A 19,300-nucleotide genomic window follows, 5' to 3' on the forward strand; every position below is an offset into this window, starting at 1 on the left:
TTCTCAATCTTTTCAAGGTGTGGCACCCAAATCAATCTTTTTATCTAAATCACTTCTTTAATGCTACCAATACATTCCTGCATCTTAGGAAATATGAAGTCCTTCTGCGTCCTTTCAAATCCACCTACCAATTCTTATATCATTCCTTTCTACACGTACAACACAAAACTTTATAAACATGCCTCATAAAAAGATTCCTCAATCAAGAAGATTCTCTTAGTCAAAAAGGACATAACGGAAAATTTTCCAAGGAAAACCTATCATGTAGGTAACACTTATTTTAACACCACGCCTTTCTACCCAACAGATCACATAAGTTACAGACTGAATCTAATATCTTGTTGTCTATAATCTTACCTACTAACATTTCTCCAATACAACTGCATTTCTTATGTATCCAGTGCTTACAAGTCTACAAAAAATGGAGTTACTATCAACTACAGGGTTATATACGAACTGTGTTGGTGAAGTTAAAAAGAAAATTATACATTGACGAAAAACAGCACTACAGATTAAAACCTTCCGATGGAGCACAAGCTTGATTCTACAGACTACCAAAAAGTTACAATCAGGGAAATCCATTTCGACGAATCGTTTTTTGTACGGGTACACAACTATCTCTTTACGACGACGTATTCAACATAGTCAGGAAATTTAATCTAGAACAGTTCCATAAACACATCAACAATCTCGAATTTCAAATTTACTGTTGAACTTAAAAAAGATAACATCACTTTTCTTGACACCTTGACGCATTGGTCAAACGCAAGAATGTTGCCAATTTAATTTCAGTGTGTCACCTGCTCACACTGACAAGACCCTTTAATACGAATCAAACCAATAGAAATCTCACGAAGAAAGTGTCATCTCGTGCAAAAAATGTAGTCAGTGACGAAAAGGAGAAAAAACATGAGACCAGACTTGTAAAAAATGCATTGGTCCTTCGCCTAGTTCTAAAATTTGTTAAGATCAAATGTGTTTTCAACTCTAAAGAAACACTGCGCAACATTTTGTCTAAACAAAAAAAGAAATTGACGTAAAAGAGCAAAGGAATGTTGTTTATAAAACTCTGTGTGAAGATGTATATATGGCCAGAACAAAGAAAAAATCAAGTTCCAGAAAACATGCGCATCGTAAGAAACAGAGATGTGAAGAACAACGAAATCGCAGACAACAGCTGGAGTTATAGTCATCAGTTCCTAAAACAACGGCTAGGAAGACAATGCAAAGGATCAATAGTGCATCACGTCACAAACACAATGTTAATTATTATAATTAACAGTAATTAACCCGTTGTGTTCCACTTGATAAATTTTATGAATTTTGATCCTTCGCAATTTATAAATACATGTCCAGCATCAATATACCTTACCCGATAATGGAAAAAGGATTTCCCGAAACGCCTCCTCCTAAACTATCATAATATGTAAGGTCACATTTGGCTCCAATGGCAATAATCACGACTTTAGACTTGGCTGCATTTTCTCTTAACCCTGCCTTTTCTAGACCATTCTTTTAATTCTCAAATTTGCAACTTATTTTTCCATTGTCGCTGCTATAAGAGCCGAATTATCTGTACACAATAACTCCCATGAACACCTTGTTCTAAACTCCATTGACAGCGCTTTTAAAACTAAAACAAAAAACAAAGGACTAAGCAAAGGACTATAAATACAAAACACTAATGTACATCAAAGTTGACGCTACATTCATAACTCTGTGAATCGGTAATTCTGTACCTAGACTCGTCTACACCTAATTTTCTCATATCCCACTAAATAACTTTACGTGGCAATCTTTCAAAAGCATCTCCAAATGTACAAGGTAAAATAGAAATTCTTTAAATATTGTATCTGTAGTTCCACGCTTTGAAACAAAACCAAACTGCGCCCTATCAACATCAAGTCTTTCTCTATCACTTTTTTAATAACTTTGTTTGCCTGATTTCTTCTTCAAGCGTCTATAAATACCTCTTTCTAAGGCATCACCCTTGCTCTTAAAACAAGTGACTTTCATACTCGACTGTCAGTCACTCGGGAAAAGACCATGCCTTATAATCTGATGTGCAAGATTGATAAGATGAATTTTCAGTATGAAGACGCTCCAAAAATTTTATACACTGTGCTTTCTGTATGATGTGATAACAAAATTATGCTGAAATATACTTACATTAGAAAGTACCAAGATATGTCACGCATATCTTAGAGTTTAACAAAACCATTAACCATTTTTATTTTTAGTTCTTTTAACCCAATAGTTTCTTTTTATGTACTATTTTTCGCTAATTTGCAACAACTTTGAAACAAATGAGCCTTTTACAGATTATACTCTGAAAACCAATTGATGAACCAATTCCAATTTTTGCAGCTATCACATTGTGCAATCAGATAGAAGATTTTGTAGATTTATCCTCAGTGTCTAGAATTACTTTTGAATGGATAAACTGACTGATAAATGCTTGCCACAGGATCAGCACAATTTATTATTACCTGAAACACAAATATGACATACTATTGTTAACTTCTATCAAAGTAAATGTTTGAATTAAGTTTGTCTCAAGAAGAGAAACATCAATTAGATTTACGAAAGGCTTTGGAATGGTTAACAGGAAAGTTTAAGGGAAACGTTCTCATAAATTAAAAAGTCTCGCTAAATTAAGATTACCAATAAAATCAAATAAGAAAATGGATTTATTTTTGCAAATTAATTCCAAGTTTCAAGTATTTGTAAAATTATTAAAAAAAAGGTAAGCATTCCTCACTTTTATTCAAAATTTTTATTGGCATGCGTAGTTAATTCTGAAATACATTTTTGACAACTGCATGAGATTAGTTGGAACAAACTTGCGAATACATACAATTTGTTAAAAACGTAAAAAAAATTACTACACTTAAAAATGTAAAAAAATTTAAGGCATGAAAAAAATAATTGGATTTCTGCAAAGCATCAATAACTCAAATACAAACGTTCTACTTTTTTTTGAAGCATGGCGCTTAAGGGTTGACAATGGAGATATGTCTTGATCTCATGGTTTGTAATTTCAAATATTTCAGCACAAAGAGCATATAAATACTAATACACATAAAAAGTATGAACATATATTACTAGAGTACGTAAGACTAAAAGTTGAATTTATATTAAGCATAATCAGTCTGACAAGAAAAACAATACAACGTTTATGTAATAAAACGTGTATTTCTACTTTTAATTAGTGCAGCTACAAAAAAAGAAAATTCCTGATATAGAAACAACCTCTGGTAAAAGAGAATGGTGAAAAAGAATGGATAAAAAATATATCATTTCAAATTATGCATAAGTTTTTTACTATGAGTTAAAATTTCTTGCAATCCAATTTCTGCTGAATGGAACACAATATTGTTTCCGATGTCAAAAAAATGTCATTTTCGATTTCTCCCTCACAATTTAAACCATCTTGTACTTCAATCTCCTCTTCGGATGTACACAGCAATGTTATGTTGGATAATTTGAATGTTAACATCTTTGAACATAAGTCAACAAATACCCCTCATAGAGTATTACTCTTTATAGACAGACGTTCATAGAAACCTTTCAACTTTGCAATATGTTCTTGTATTTCATTTGCTGGTACAATGTTATGGTAAAATATTTGAAAATTCAGTCGAGTTAACGTGCTTGTAGTAGGATTAACAATATCTATCCTTTGGACATTTCGAGGGACACATAAATAGCCTGGCCTTACTCTGTATGGATAAAATTCAGCAGGTAATATCCCAGCCTCCTTATAAGTTATAAAGGATCCTTTAGTGCCAGAAACACTTTGTATCGCATTTTATATGATTGATTAGGTGTAAACATAGATATGTCATACCTCACAATATCCTTGTGAGGATTTTCATATGGTAGTTCATTAAAATTGTAAGAGGATTGGGAAAAATTTTTTAAAATGCATTTTTCCATTGGAGATCATGTCTATAACCTTTTTAGGTCCTGGTTGACAGTTTCGAATATGGATATGGTCATGATGAACCATTAGCTCACAAGCAGTTTTTTGTTCTTACGTAGCTGAATTTGCATGTCATTAACAACTTTAGAAAATACCTCTTTGAGACTGGGAATATTATCTATATGTAAATCCGATTCTGCCAGTTCAATCTGTGACAAAATTTCACAATTGTCTTTAAAATCTCTGCAAGACCTTCTTTGGAATAATTTAACTTAGTCATGGGGAGACAACCTTACAACAACAATTTTTTGATCAGACCAAAATAACAAATAAACATAATTTTTTTGAAACATAAGAAAATGGAAGTAAAAATTGACATTTCTCTTAGCTGTTGAACTACCTGAAACCAAAATTTCCCCCACTTTGTTACCAGGCACAATCTCTGCTTGAAACTGTTGAGATGCTCTCTTGATGTTCTCCCCTAGCTTTCCAATAAGAGGTAAGTAGGAACAAGTGAGATGCAACTCAAGGCAATTTTGTCGTCTTCCATAACAGTTTCAAAGTAATCACCAAAAAACAAACTTTCAAAAGTTTCTGGATTGTTTAACTCTCCACTTTCTTTAAGCTCAGAGTACAATCGAAACCACTCCTTCATCCTTTCTGTGTTTTCCAGGCTTCCTTTTAACCTTACTTTTAAATTTCCCAACTCAATTTTGCCAAAGGTCGATCCTGCAATATCATTCGGCGATATTCAAATGGTCCATTTATTTCCTTACTAGATTCCAAAGACGACACGACACCAATATCTTCGAATGCATATGCTCCAAGACAAAACTCTAATAGACTTTGGTAACCTGTTTTATCACATTTGACCTAAAAATAAACAGAATGTGAAATAACTAGAACTTAGTCAATTGTTTGTGAATGACAGATTACACAAGACGTCTAGGTAAAGAACCTTTAACTCAGAGATTAAAATAGTTAGGAAAATAACAAAAATGAATAACCACCTCTGTAAGAAAGAATATACTTACATTAAGTTTTGTTTGCAATCATCACCTAAAAAAAAAGATTTTAAAAATGTACGCAAACTTCTTTATATATAAGAATAAAAACATCCATAATACTAAGTCTGCTAAGCTCATATATATACACATTTAATCAATCAAGCGAAACGTCAATGGACCTGCCTGGATTTAAAACATCACAAAAAAACTAATAACCCAATCCTAAGAAAAATTCGAAATCCTTATTTTTAAACCGTTTATGCTCATTTTGCGCATAAATTCGCCATTTTTCAGCAGATAAGATTTTTTCTTACAAAAATGATTTTGTCACATTTGAAAGTCTTATTGTTCCTGTCATTGGGCAAAGAAATTTAGAACATTTGGTTTACTAAAACAGGTAATATTTGTCGACCTTGTGCTGAAAAATTTGGGATTGTTTGGGTGTAGAAATAGGGCAATGTTAGCTATGGTAAGAGGGTCAAAGGTGTGGTTTACCTTCAGCAAAAGGATAGAAAATGTGTTTTACAAGTAAATTCCGAACACTCTTTATAAAGTTTTGATGGGATTTCTTAGGTAACTCTTTAAAATCGGCTTATACATAATTTAGTTTAAGCTTGACTAAACAGGTAATTTTTGCGGGTTTGCTTTGAGTAATTATTGTTAAGGTTAAAACAAAAATGGTGCATTGGCTAGGTGAAACAATCTCAGAATTGTGGTTTACTTCCCATTAAGAATTTTTTAATTAGGTACATATTGTGGCTTGAAAATAAAACAAAAAAGAAAAGAACACCCAACCGAAAACTTGAAAATAGTAGTTTTCTAGCCGTTTCTAAAAATGGCCAATCAGCATTGCCTGACGAATGCTCCGCAGTCAAAAAACTACATTAGTAGCTGCGTAGTGCAGGTGAGGAAAGTTGAAAATGAGCTAGTCTCACATTCTACGATGCCCACAATACGGCAGAGAAACCTAAAAACTAGACCAGACTAAGTCCTAAGTTGTAAACATTGGCAAGTGATCTTTAACAAGTTTTTGAACTTGGGTGTGAGTCTAATAACAAAAATGCCATAAATCGTTACTTGTGTGTATGATCTTTAATGGTAAGCATATATTCCAATAATATTTTAAACAAGATTGTAGTAATACAAACAAAATCATTGGATCGTAATTTTTGCGTAAAGAAAGAGAACAATAGACCCTCGAATGTGACAAGGCCTGTTTTTTTTAAAAGAATCATATTGGCTCAAAAAATGGCGGATTTATGCGCAAAATGAGACAAAACGATCCAATATAATTTTTTGTTTGACTATCAGAAGTGTACATGCACTGTGCTTTTTTCAAAAAACATGCTGTTTTCTGGTTAAGTATGTTTCCAGATGTCTATTTTATTAAAGATATAAACAGGACAAATAATATCCATAGTGTTTATTATAAAAATTTGATGACGTTTAACTTAGAAAAAAAAAAATCAATAGTATATTAAAAATAAAAGAGGACAGTCTCGACATTTCTGTCAATGTAAATTCACTGTTTTCATTTAGTACAGAGAGTGACATAATACTTGTTTAAGTACGTAGTTGCCATGCTTCTAAGACTTCTTTAATAAAAATAGAAGATTTCAAAAAAAAATATATTGCTTTGGAAAAAAAACTTTACCGGTATCAATAGGTCCTGGGACTAAACAATAAGTAACAACTTATTTGATTCGTACACATCTTTTACTAATTGATCAACAACTGGTTTCATAATGCCTAATTCTTTCTTATTTCTGTATGCCATTTCCTCTGGATCTTGTATACGATCGTCTAAAGCAAGCATTTCCTTAAACCTTTCTTCATACTTTTCTTTCGGTAGTAAATCACTTATTGCATTTTTCAAGTCCCTTCTAAATTTATCAGAATCAACTTTACTGATTGGATCTTTCATACCACCCATGAAGGTCATGACATCCTCCAGTGCAAGAACGAAACAGCGATTCCCAATTAGTTTGAAAAATTCTCAAACGTATCCTTTCCTTTTGAAAGTTTTCGCAATCTGTGTAAGTCATATGAGCAAACACATTTCTAAGGCTCTTTATTGTGTCTATTGAAACTTTAAGTTTATACAGCGGACATTGGATATCAGCTTTCAAACATTTCGCACATTTATTGCATGTTTTACATTCACTGCAACATACTATGGAATTATCTTTACAGTCTCTTAACGTATCAGGGCAATTTCTACATGGATGATTACACTTTTTAATCTTCTTATTGTCACAACAGGCTCCTTTGCAATCCACAAGGTTACACTTTTTGCACAAATGACTACAACTAGTACAACAATCAGGACGGTGCTTTGGGTCGCTATATTCATCAAATTCGAAGGATTCCCTATTTGGGACGTAACAAATCCTTTGATTCTGGTTAATATTTCGTATTTCAATGTTATGTCCAAGGATGAAATAACAATCTGGGTCTTAAAATCTTTCTGCTTAGTTGAATCATACATCTTCTTTTGGTTTATTGGATAATTTAGAGAGTACAATGATTGTACAACTTCTTTGTTTTTGTTAAAAATTTGTGCTAAAGCATCATCTGGATTTTTTGTTGATGAATATTGATGGTCAACTACAAACTTTTTCGGTAATTCGCTTAATACGTGACAAAAAATGGCGACCGTAGAATACATCCTCGAGTGGATATTATGCATGATTTCTTCTAGTCTCTGATGACTTTTGCCTTTGTGCTAGAGAGAAAATGAAAAAAAAAGGTTATTATTAAAATAATTTTTAAATCTTCAAACGAAATATAATAAAACTCCTATTTAACTTCAAGATTTTTTTAGTACTTCAAAGTTTATTTTAGTTTCTCCAATTTTGCATTAACAATAATTTTACCAAGTTTCATACACACCTGTGTAAAAAACTTTTTTGCTTTTTGAAATAAGGGTTTAAAATAAGGGTTAGTTTCAGCTATACTTTTCGAGGAACTTCTTTCAACAATATTTGCAAAAAGAACTAAATATTTGGATCAACAAAACTAAAAATCAACATGGGAAATTTCCAGGACATTTCCATGTCAAATGTCGAGAACCAGTTTATTTTTTCCAGGATTGTGGTCATGACGAAAAAGTAGTATGAAAAAAAAGAGCGTTGCCTTGCTGTTAAATTTGAAGATATTTGAGATAAATCTCTCGGTCAGACCAAATATACAAGAAATTTACCGGCCTTTGGATTGCTTATCACAGAAAAGACGTGAGCACATTCTAACACTCAGTATAGTGGGAAGACAAGTCGAAATTAACAAAATCTGTGAATGAAATTAGAATTTTGCGTGCATAATTAAATCCCCAAATAAAATATTTAATTTCAAAGTAAGCCAAATTAATTTTATTTGGTTCCCCAAGAATTTTTTATGCTTTTTGAAGTGCTCTTAATTGCATAGGTGGGTTCTATCATATGTGCAATAAATTGACAAGATAATAAGTATATCTCACATGTATCTTCTATGTGTCACTCAGAACCAACTCTTGTATACTGCACAAAGTTTTTTATATAATGTCAATACATTAGTCATATACCTAAACCACATTAGAATGGGGAAGGGGCAGCACAAAACAAAACAAAGAAGAGATGAAATCAAAAAGCAGCTGGGGTTAAGACTTCCTGTCCACAATGACCATACTCAAAAAAGGTAGGCAAACATGGTACCCTCAGCTGCATACTACATGTATAAACTATGTATAAACTATAACATGTATAAATACTAAGCATATATGTGTGATAACTTTATGTGAGCCATCTCACACATTTATTCCTGTATTTTTAGTATTTTTATTCCTGTAAGCTTTAATGGGATTACTGAAGTAAAGTTTAAAAGGAGTTAGGATAGCAGTCTTATCGCCTATAATAATACGAAAGTTGTGTCCGACTGTGACCGCCAAAGCTGATATTTTTGTTTTCCTCTGATGTTTCCGAACAAGTCCAATTTGTTAATCTTTCTAACGTTACGGCGCAACGTCAATGCATTTAGAGTTACTTATTTAGAGTCCTTTAGAGTCATTTCGAGTCAATGCGTTTAGAGTCAATGCGTTTAATAAAATTGATGAAGCTATTGCATTGCAGTTATAACTTTGAGGCCAAATAATTTGGAACAAGATAGTGACGTCAGTTATTTTTTACCGTGTGGGTAACTAGGGACAAACATGAGACCAAATTGGGTAAGTTTCCCAATCCTGTGTGCCCGAATCCGTTTTGAAACGGGGTAATGACGTCATCAAAGAAGGTTTAAACCTCAACATCTATGCAACTATTTGGCAAAAGTACATAATCCTATACATTTTCTAGATCAAGGTTTCAAAATCTATATGACAAAGCCAAGAAGTATAAAAATTTCTAAAAGAAAATTCTCTTTGTATTTTGGCAGGTCTTTGCTGTCATCAGCAAAATTTTCAAACCCTTATATTTCCTTAAACGTTCGTTAAAAGCACATGATCCTATAAATTTTTCTCATCAGCGTTTCAAGGTCTACACATTACAGGCAAGCGATAAACAAATTTCGCCAATAGTGTTAAACGTCCCCTAGACCTATTTGTAAAAATAAAAAATGGAGCAACTTGAGTGTGAAGGGGATTTTGGACTTAAAAGTTGCCATGGGGTGCTTTTAGACCAATGTCGACAAGGAGATCGTTAAAACGTTCTTTGTATTAGCTTTGCTTTCTGAGTTCAGAAGTTAAGATTTTAAAGGAAGCTAAATTTTTTTTAAAAAAAATCAGATTTGGCCAAAATAATGAAGAAATAGGTACAGCTTTTTATCAAATAATGTGATCAAAGACACAATATTTTTCATTCCACACAGTTTTGTTTGAATTAAAAAGAAAGGGGTGTCAAACGGGACCCATACTTTTAAATTGCTATGCTATTATAATATACTTAAAAGTCTAGCTGCATTCTCAGAGTAAAACTATCAGAGAAAAATCCAACTGAAGTTTAAAAGTATTAAAAAGTATAAATGAAATACAAACTAAAGTATTTTTAGAAAGGCAGAACAGGGGTTAATACTGTGAGTAACGTGCTATATAGCTCTCATTTTAAAAACATCCTACTACTCCCAGGTACCATTTTGGCTCACTGACAGACGGACGGACGGTTGGATGGAGAGGCATAAAGAGGAGCATAAACAACGGCCAAAAAAGTTAGGAAACAACGAAGGCATGTGGAAGAAGTAAGATTTTGGAAAATGTCTAATAAAATCAACAGTAATCAACTTGCTTCTGATCAGTTAATTTTCCTACATTTTGATTCCCTGCAATTTAAACAAATTTGTACTTTGTACTTTCCCCGATGATGGGAAAAGTATCTCTTGAAATGTCTCCTGTAAATATATCATGCTCACGAAATAAAAAACCTCACAAATAACAAAGTCATCCGAAAGATAAAGTAACTTTACAAAATGAACGCTTGATTGGTGGTAAAACTTGCACCATTTTATTATGTATAGACATTGACCCGTTTAGCAATCGAACTGAGACTAGGCAGCCTTTAATATACTGTGAAAAAAGATAAAAAAAGATATAATCTAAAACAAAATATCCATAAATAATAAAAAAAGTCAAACATACCTTTGTCCAAGCTAGAAAAGATCAACACCAACACCAAGTCTATTATTAAGAAAATAAAGGTAATTGAATTGGTACAAGTAGCTCTTTACACTATAGTCAGTCACAACAAATCTGCATTCAGGAGTTAAATGTTGGAGTCTTAATTATTAAGCATGTTAGAAACATTAGAATGTAAGAAAATGAAGAAACCTAAACAATGTTCGCTTTTATGAGTTAAATTCTCCGTAAAAGCTCTTTTCCCTAGATAAATCGAAATGCGTAATGAAACATTTTCTTATTGTATTAGCTTTTTTATATAACCATGCTTACAAGAATAAGAGGTGGGATTACATGCAAATAATATTATTTTATTTAATTTTTATTTCTAATTCCATAAACCACTCTTTACAAGTTATGAGGGTAATATAATCCAGGTATTAAAAATGCTTAAACAAGAATGGTAAACAAACACTTATTGCCTGCAACTCTAAGGGTGATAGGGTCTAATACCATTAAAAAAAATTTGAAAAACACTAAAATAAGGATTAAATTTATTCATCGTGTCAGAACTAGTCACAACATGCTCTCTAAAATCGTACTAAGCTGCAATATGCTGAACAATTGAGTGTCTGCTAATAGGGTAGGTAAATTTTTTTTCTGTATGATGTTTTAACTATATCTGTATGATGTTTTAACTATTTTTTGCGTGATGTTTTAGTTTTTAAAATCTTTCAAAAAGGATTACAAAATTATGTTAAAGTATACTTACATTAGAAAGTACTACGAAATGTCACGAATCTTTATTTTACCAAGACCATTAACCATGTCATGTACGTGTATTTCAGTAACTTTAACGGAACTTTTTACCGAGTGAAATGAGGGTTATACTAAAAAAACCAATCAATGTAACCAGTATTTATGGTACTTTTGCAGTTACAAAATTGTATCAGCAGAAAAAGGAATACTGTTTTGTTTACGTAGATTCGTGTTCAGCATATCGAATTACTTCTAAATGGATCAACTAACAGATACTTGATTGGCACAGGAACAGGAAAATTTATTTTTAACTAGAACACAAGTAATATAAATATAAAATTGTATTTTTAACTTCCAACTTGATACAGTATATGACTAGACCAGAGTAAATGATTACAACATACAAAAAGGTGATTTTTTAGGTGATTTTTTAATTGTTTCTTCAGACTGCTAAAAATATCCCTTCTTAATAATAATAACCATATTTTGCTTGTTGACCAAAAGCAGGTCGTGCTAACCACACACAAAAACTTAAAGCTGCAAATAACAAATAAGATAATTTTAAATGACTTTGCTGCGATGGGTCTATTCCTGTGGATTTTCCACCGATTATTAACTAAATCAAGAAGTTATGTATCCTGATCTGCATCAACATTATGAACACATTGAAACAACTCCATCAATAGCAAAAAATGTCATTCGCGGTACCAGTAAAAAACTTGTAACAGAAAATTGTAGTTGTGTTGCAGTATATAATTTAGACAAACTGTTAAAATAAATACCTTAAGTTGATTAATTTTCGCGAAAATGGTCCAAAAAATTTATTTTTCAAAGATTAATTTTCGTGAATCAGTGATGTCAAGATATTTCATAAATGAACCATTTTAAGGTTTGTTTCGCAATTTAATGTCTCTCAAGCCTATTTATTAAGATAAGGTAGCCTTTAATTGAAATGGCCCAGAAAAACCAGAGAAGAAAAATGAAAGAATCATTTTGTTTTAAAACTTTCGCGAAGTTAATTTTAGCGAACAAGTGATTCCTACATATTTCGCGAAGATTAATTTTCCCAAATTGACATTCTAGCTAGACATATTTCACAAACATGGATAATTCGAATCCTTCTCAAAATGACTGCTGTGAGCATTAAATTTATAGAATTCGGGTGAAATTTTCCAAAACCTGGGCTTCAATTAACTTCACATAAAAAGATAAAAAGCCCTAACATTTTATTCCAATTTTTATTGGCATGTGTAATTTTAGAATATACTTTTGACCACCGTGCAACATTCGTTGAAATAAATTTTAGTGTACATGCTGAAAAGCAAAATAATTTAATAATTAACATGCTATGACTTTCTAAAATTTACATTTTTAATTGTAAAATCTTTTACACACAGACTTAGTCTAAATCCACATAAAAAAGCAAAAAATTTACAAATTTCACAGTAAATTAAAGGTATACATGTAACGCTTACCCAATCAATTTTACAGTTTGGTAAATAAAATTTTAAAACAATTCTACCCTCAAAAATGCATAAAAAATTGTGACACTAAAACAAGAAATTCAAAGAATTACAAAAATAATTAACTTTACGTAAAGCAATTATACTTTTAAGAAAAATAATCCTATGGATATATTTGTGCAACTTAATTCTACCAAGATATTTTGTTAAGACTTAATTTCTAGAATTTGAGTGAAATTTGCTACAATCGGTCTTTCAAATAATCACAATTTTTTGACTTTTTATTTCAATTTTCATTAACACATGAGCAATATAAATACATTTTCTTGTCCAGTGTACAACAAATTTGCGATTAGAGAACAAAACAACTCTAAAAAAGCTATAGCACATTTAAAATTTATTTCTTATATAACAATTAATATACTATGAATTCCTTAAAATTTATATATTCGCAAATGTAAAATATTTTACACATTGACTTAATCTAAATCAACATCTAAAAATCAAAGCATTTTAAAAGTAAACAATGAATTAAAAGAATACACATAATTTTGTCAAAAAAACCTTAAAAAATAATAACACAATAACTCCATAAGGTTTATAAAAAAGTGATAAAGGATTTAATGTTAGTAACACTAAAAGAAGAGATTCAAGAAAGTACAAATATTATTAACTTTAATATAACGCTATTCGTCTGAATCATTCTTTGATCAATGTCATCAAAAAGCCATTTAGTAACCTTTCAGCAACGTTGTAAAGCATTAATTCAGAAATATACTTTGGCAAAATATCTCACTTTTCTTAAATTATTTACAGTAAAATTTTCCACACAAAACAAGACCACAATGCATTTTCATCAGACCCAAATTTCTTGTTATAATCAGCATACTGTAAAAAATCTCCCTGCTTCTTAAGCATACGCTTAAAAGGCTGACAACGAAGAAAAGTAATGTGTATAATAAGTATATCCCCAGCCTCGTGATTTTAATTTAAAACATTATTAGCACAAAGAGTATCTAAATACCAGAAGCATTAACATCTATTACTAGCAAATCAAGATTAGAAATTAAATTTTCTGAAGGAGTGAAAACAAATGAAATGGAGTGGAAACAATCTAAAAGAAACATATTATGGTGAAAGAGAAAGGATAAAGAATATATCATTCCAAATTATGCATAAGTTTTTTACTATGAGTCAAAATTTCTTGCAATCCAATTTCTGCTGATTGTAACACAATATCGTTTCCCTGGATAAGTTTCGATGTTAGGAAAATGTCATTCTCGATTTCTCCCTCATAATTCAAACCATCTCGTACTTCAATCTCCTCTCTAGATGTACGCAGCAATGTTATGTTGGATAATTTGAATGTCTTTCGTTCACATCTTCGAACATAAGTCAACAAATACCCCTCAGGAGGAGTTCCAATGTCAAGATATAGAGTATTACTCTTTATAGACAGACTTTCATAGAAACTCTTCAACTTTGTAATATTTTCCTGTATTTCATTTTCTGGAACAATGTTGTGTTGAAATATTTGAAAATTCAGTCGAGTTGATGTGTTTGTGGTAGGGTCAACAATATCTATTCTACGGACATTTTGAGGGGGAGTACACAAATAGCCTGGCCCTACTCTGTATGGATAAAATTTAGCAGGTAATATCCCTGCTTCCTCATAAGTTATAAACGAAACATTACCATCCTTTAGCGCCAAAAACACTTTGTATCGCATTTCATATGATTGATTAGATGTAAACACAGATATGTCATATCTCACAATATCCTTGTAAGGATTTTCATATGGTAGTTCATTAAAATTGTAAGAGGATTGGGAAAAATTTTTAAAATGTAGTTTTCCATTGGAGATCATGTCTATAACCTTTTTAGATCCTGGTTGACAATTTCGAATATGGATATGCCCATGATGAACCATTAGCTCACAAGCAGTTGTTTCGTTCTTACGTAGCTGAATTTGCATGTCATTAACAACTTTAGAAAATACCTCTTTGAGACTGGGAATATTATCTATATTTAAATCCGATTCTGTCAGTTCAATTTGTGCCAAAATTTCACAATTGCGTTCACAATCTTTGCAAGACCTTCTTCGAATTAATTTAACAGAGTCATGGGAAGGTAACCCTACAACCACGATTTTTTGATCAGACCAAAATAACGAATTAACATAATTTTTTTTAAACATTAGGAATTGGAAGTAAAAATTGATATTTCTCTTTGCTGTTGAACTACCTGAAACAAAAATTTTTCCAACTTCTTTATCGGCCACAATCTCTGCTTGAAACTGTCGAGATATTCTTCTGATATTCTCTCCTCGCTTTCCAATAATTTTGCCAAAGAGGTAAGTAGGAACAAATGAGATGCAACTCCAGGCTATTTCGTCATCCTCCGTAACATTTTCAAAGTAATCACCAAAAAACAAACTTTCAAAAGTTTCTGGATTGTTTAACTCTCCACTTTTTTTAAGCTCGAAGTACAACCTAAACCACTCCTTCATCCTTTCCGTGTTTTCAACGCTTCCCTTTAACAACACTCTGAAATTTCCTACCTCAATTTTAACATGAAATCGATCTTGTAATATCATCCTGCGATAATTTAATGACCCATTTATTTCGTTGCGTGATTCGAAAGGCAACATGATACCACTATCTTCAAATGCAAATCCTTCCAGAGAATAATCTGATACTTTTTCGTTACTAGCTTTGACACTTTGATTAAACATATCTTTGATCCCCGCTGAAATGATACAGAATATATTAAAGTTGGCATTCAGTCATGAATTTTTACCTATCGTATAATTCTACCATCAAATATTATCTATGATTTGGGTACTCCACTAAAATAAATAGCCTTCTTTTTCTAATCTGCCTTATTATTTTAAAATTGCTAAATAAAAAATGAAACAAAAACTTTTATCGCAATGATTAAAGAAATATATGACGTCCTAAATATTAATTTTGGATGAGTGGCTTGTTGGTTCGTTATAAGACTAGCCAAAATAGGGTTCAGGGATTGAATTGATGGTAAAAATATGGATGAAACAGAACATCCATTAACAATTTGCAATGAAATAAATACAGTTTGATTTTGCAGAAAAAGGCAACTATTAACAATTTTTTCAAATTTTTTTTCTTTTGTACATTAAAGAAAGAAAATACAATAAATCAACTCACTTGTGAAATATGGATCGTGGGCATTGCTAAAATAAAGAAAAACATTTAGAATGTGACACAGTAGTCAGAGTGTCCACTCAAAACTCAATCTTGATTTTTATGACATTTCGGTCTTTTTCCAGCTAAAAAATTTTCAGCTAAAAATTCAGCTGAAAGTTTTTGAATGTTCAAACTTTTATTTTTTGTTTTGATATTCCTATAGTTATAGCTCACTTTTTAAGGGGAAAAAGTGCAATATATGTGAAGACAAAGGATGACACAAATACAAGTTAAGGATAAAAACATTATAATAATATGATAAGCATGTATTCATAAATTTGTGATGCTTTTGATGCGCTTATTCACTTATACACTTATTCTTTCCAGTGTGATGAGATTAGTGTCTTGCAAATTAAATTTGTAAAGACTGCTGTACAAGAATTTGATTTTCACCTTCAAACATCAGAAAAAGTCTGAATATAAATACCTTTTAATTGTGTCCATTACAGCTTTATGATCAGTACTGTGGTTACTTTCATCTTTCATTTTTTTTAATTTATCAATCTCCATCTTGTACACAGGTGACATCACATTAAGACCATAACTTTTATCATGTGAAAATTCCACAAATAGTTGCTGGGTGACTTGTCCTTTTATTACTTCTACTGTAATTTTTTTCACAAGCTGATCCCAGTCCTGTAGTATCTTCTCAATATCGTCATTAGGTTTTTCTTTTTTCGGATTGTCATATTCAAAAACAACCAATTCACTTGTACACCTTCCTAGTGATTCCACAAGATGTTGCTTTAAAAAGTGATCATATTTATCCACAAAAACCCATAATCTTTCAGCCTCCATCCCCATAAACCCAACAAAGTCAGTTATAAGGATACAGTTTCTTGATCTGTAACGTTTTAGAATATCTTTTTTAGATTGAGCTTGATCTTTTGAATGGAAAGCAGGTGTGTAACAAATGCTTTCCTTCTTTATAAGACCAAATGCATTTTTTACCATTATTGCAGATTCACGATCACAAGACAATACCACCAGTTCCTCAGTATCATCAATAACTTCCTCTGCAATCTGTGACAGGCAAAGGCTGTAATGGCTAGCGATGTCACCATGAGAGTAGAAATCATTAAAACTATTATGAATACTAACTAAGATAGGCCATTCCCCAACTATATTATGACCAACTTGGTGTGTCCCATTAAATTTAAATTCTGTCTTTGTCTTTTCTCCTGACTTAACCTGATTCGCATTAGATAATTTAAAGGCAACATCTAGATTCACTGACCCTTGAATTAATTTTTTGGGGGGTGGTACTTCTGTTGCTTCTTTAGGCACACTACTACTATTATCAAGCCTTGTATCCATTAAATGTGGTGTTTGTTTCCCTGTTGTTTCTAATTGTGCATCGAAATCATCCCCTCTGTCTTTTACTTGTGGTAAGGAGTATGCAGATGGTGCATTTATTACAGGATTTCTTGTCGCACTATTAACGTCCAAAGAAGCAGGCGTTTCTCTTCCCGCTTTTGAACTTATCGAAATTTTGGGTATAGATGTGGCAGGATTATTTTCATAATATCTAGCGGCCGAAACTTTATTGGCTGTATTATCATTGATTGGATTATTGCTGAAAACAAGCTTTGGGGTACTTCTACGTCCAGGATCTCTCTTGCCTAAGAACTCTGGGTGGTTAAAAACGCTTGGGTTCCCTTCAAAGTGCTTAACACACACTTTTATGAGATCATTAATTCGCGTTGTGGTCCTCATTGTCGTTGGTAAATAAAATGTTTTCATACCAGTTTTCTCAAACTGATATTTAACATGGGCTTGCCTCCTCTCTTTGCCATTCTGGTTAACCTTTATGTACTCTCGGTGCTTTTCCATACTTTGTGTGATCAAAATGACAACTGACTCTTCAATTCTTGGATATGATTGATCTGTTATTACATTTTTGATTTCGCTAGCTTCATTGTGGTCCAAATTTTCAGCATCGTATTCATCAAACACAAAGTGCACCAATATATTCTTGTTTCTCTTATATATCAATTTCATTACTCTTGACAAATTCACACTTACATCAAGACCCATTTCTTGTTTCAGCTGAAGCAGGTTTCTTGCTATAATCTGAGCATTTGCCTTTTTAACCTTTAAGCAAGTTTGTTCAGCTATTTCCTGAACTGTTGTTTGAAACAAGCACTGAGATTCACAACACACATAATAGATCTTCACAACACCTTCTGCTTTTTCATAGAGCTGCTTCAGTTTTAATTGACCAATTATACTCTTGCCGGAACCAAACGAGCCAGTCAATATTAACTTGTTTTCCGCCAACCACATTATCTCTTGTTGTTCACGTGTTAAGAACACCGTCTTAACTTGAACGCCAGTTTTACAAGACAGAGAAGGCATTTCCATCTTTCTTAAAGAAGGAAGAAATACTTCAGCAGTAGCCATAAAGCCAATAGTGCGATTAAAATATGACTTTATAGTATCTTCCAACTTCTTTGGTTTTCTTTTTAAATCATGTGCTTTTTTTAATTCTTTTATAAATTTTTGCAGGCTGTTCTTCTCCCATTCTTTAAAAGACGTCAAATTATTCATAACGCTGTCCGAAAGTATTAACTCGAAACAGGGACCACACAAAAGTTTATTCTCTTCTTGTGAAAGTGCTTGAAAAAGTGAATCTGGGATTACAATCAACCCAATGTAAACGACATTACTGTCAACTATGATTTCCCTATGGATCATCGCATGCATCTTTATATCATCATTACAGACTGACAAAGCCTGATTAATATGTGAAATATCCGCTTGTTCCAACACGCGAATATTAAGAAATACATGCAAAGAAGGTTCATAAACCAAAATTCGGTTGTTGCATTCACGGCTTTTTGCAGTTAAACAAAGTTTTTTTTTAACTTCAGATAGATCGTATCCTAAAAATTCTGCATGTTTGTAGCTGTCATAATCTGTCAATACCAAACTAGCAACATCACATTTGACTTTGCTTGAACACCAGTTTGTAATTACGTCTGCGAACCGACCAATTTGTGTATCTTTAACACAATCAACTGGCAATTTAATATGCTCTTTATACGGGTTTTCAAAGTTGCGATTTACAAAGTCGCCACAAATATCAAACCATGTTTCTAGGGTTATTACTTTCTTTTGTCCATGGACGGTAAATTTTACTTTCTTTGAACAAAAAAATTCCAAGTCTTCCAATTCGCTTATGATCGAAACCACATTGGTAGGAAGCCCATTCGCATGGCACATCAATCCAATATTTAAAGCCGAGCTTCGATGGTCACAGGCATCTGGGTCTAAATAACAACAATTGTAAAGTTGGTAAAGAACACAACAACGACAACTTTCAGAGTTCTGTGACCAGCTTGATA

General features: G+C 32.1%; 1 protein-coding gene across 3 annotated transcripts in view; it reads right to left on the reverse strand.

Moving 5' to 3' along the window:
* Nucleotides 1–3,025: 3,025 nt before the first annotated feature.
* Nucleotides 3,026–19,300, reverse strand: part of LOC130636600 (uncharacterized) — a 56,508-nt gene continuing 40,233 nt past the window's right edge. For 2 of the 3 annotated variants that reach the window (XM_057446375.1, XM_057446377.1), the window contains 7 exons: nt 16,381–19,225; nt 15,915–15,940; nt 11,280–15,477; nt 10,532–10,570; nt 6,587–7,657; nt 4,960–4,984; nt 3,026–4,798 (listed from right to left, as the gene is read on the reverse strand). In XM_057446375.1, the coding sequence (XP_057302358.1) occupies nt 13,889–15,477; nt 15,915–15,940; nt 16,381–19,225 (4,460 nt within the window). In that variant the 3' untranslated portion in view covers nt 3,026–4,798; nt 4,960–4,984; nt 6,587–7,657; nt 10,532–10,570; nt 11,280–13,888. The remainder of the gene's footprint in view (nt 4,799–4,959; nt 4,985–6,586; nt 7,658–10,531; nt 10,571–11,279; nt 15,478–15,914; nt 15,941–16,380; nt 19,226–19,300) is intronic. The other variant, XM_057446374.1, reaches the window with a different exon arrangement.

This window comes from Hydractinia symbiolongicarpus, chromosome 3 (genome assembly GCF_029227915.1).
Source record: "Hydractinia symbiolongicarpus strain clone_291-10 chromosome 3, HSymV2.1, whole genome shotgun sequence".
NCBI classification, from domain to species: Eukaryota; Metazoa; Cnidaria; class Hydrozoa; order Anthoathecata; family Hydractiniidae; genus Hydractinia; species Hydractinia symbiolongicarpus.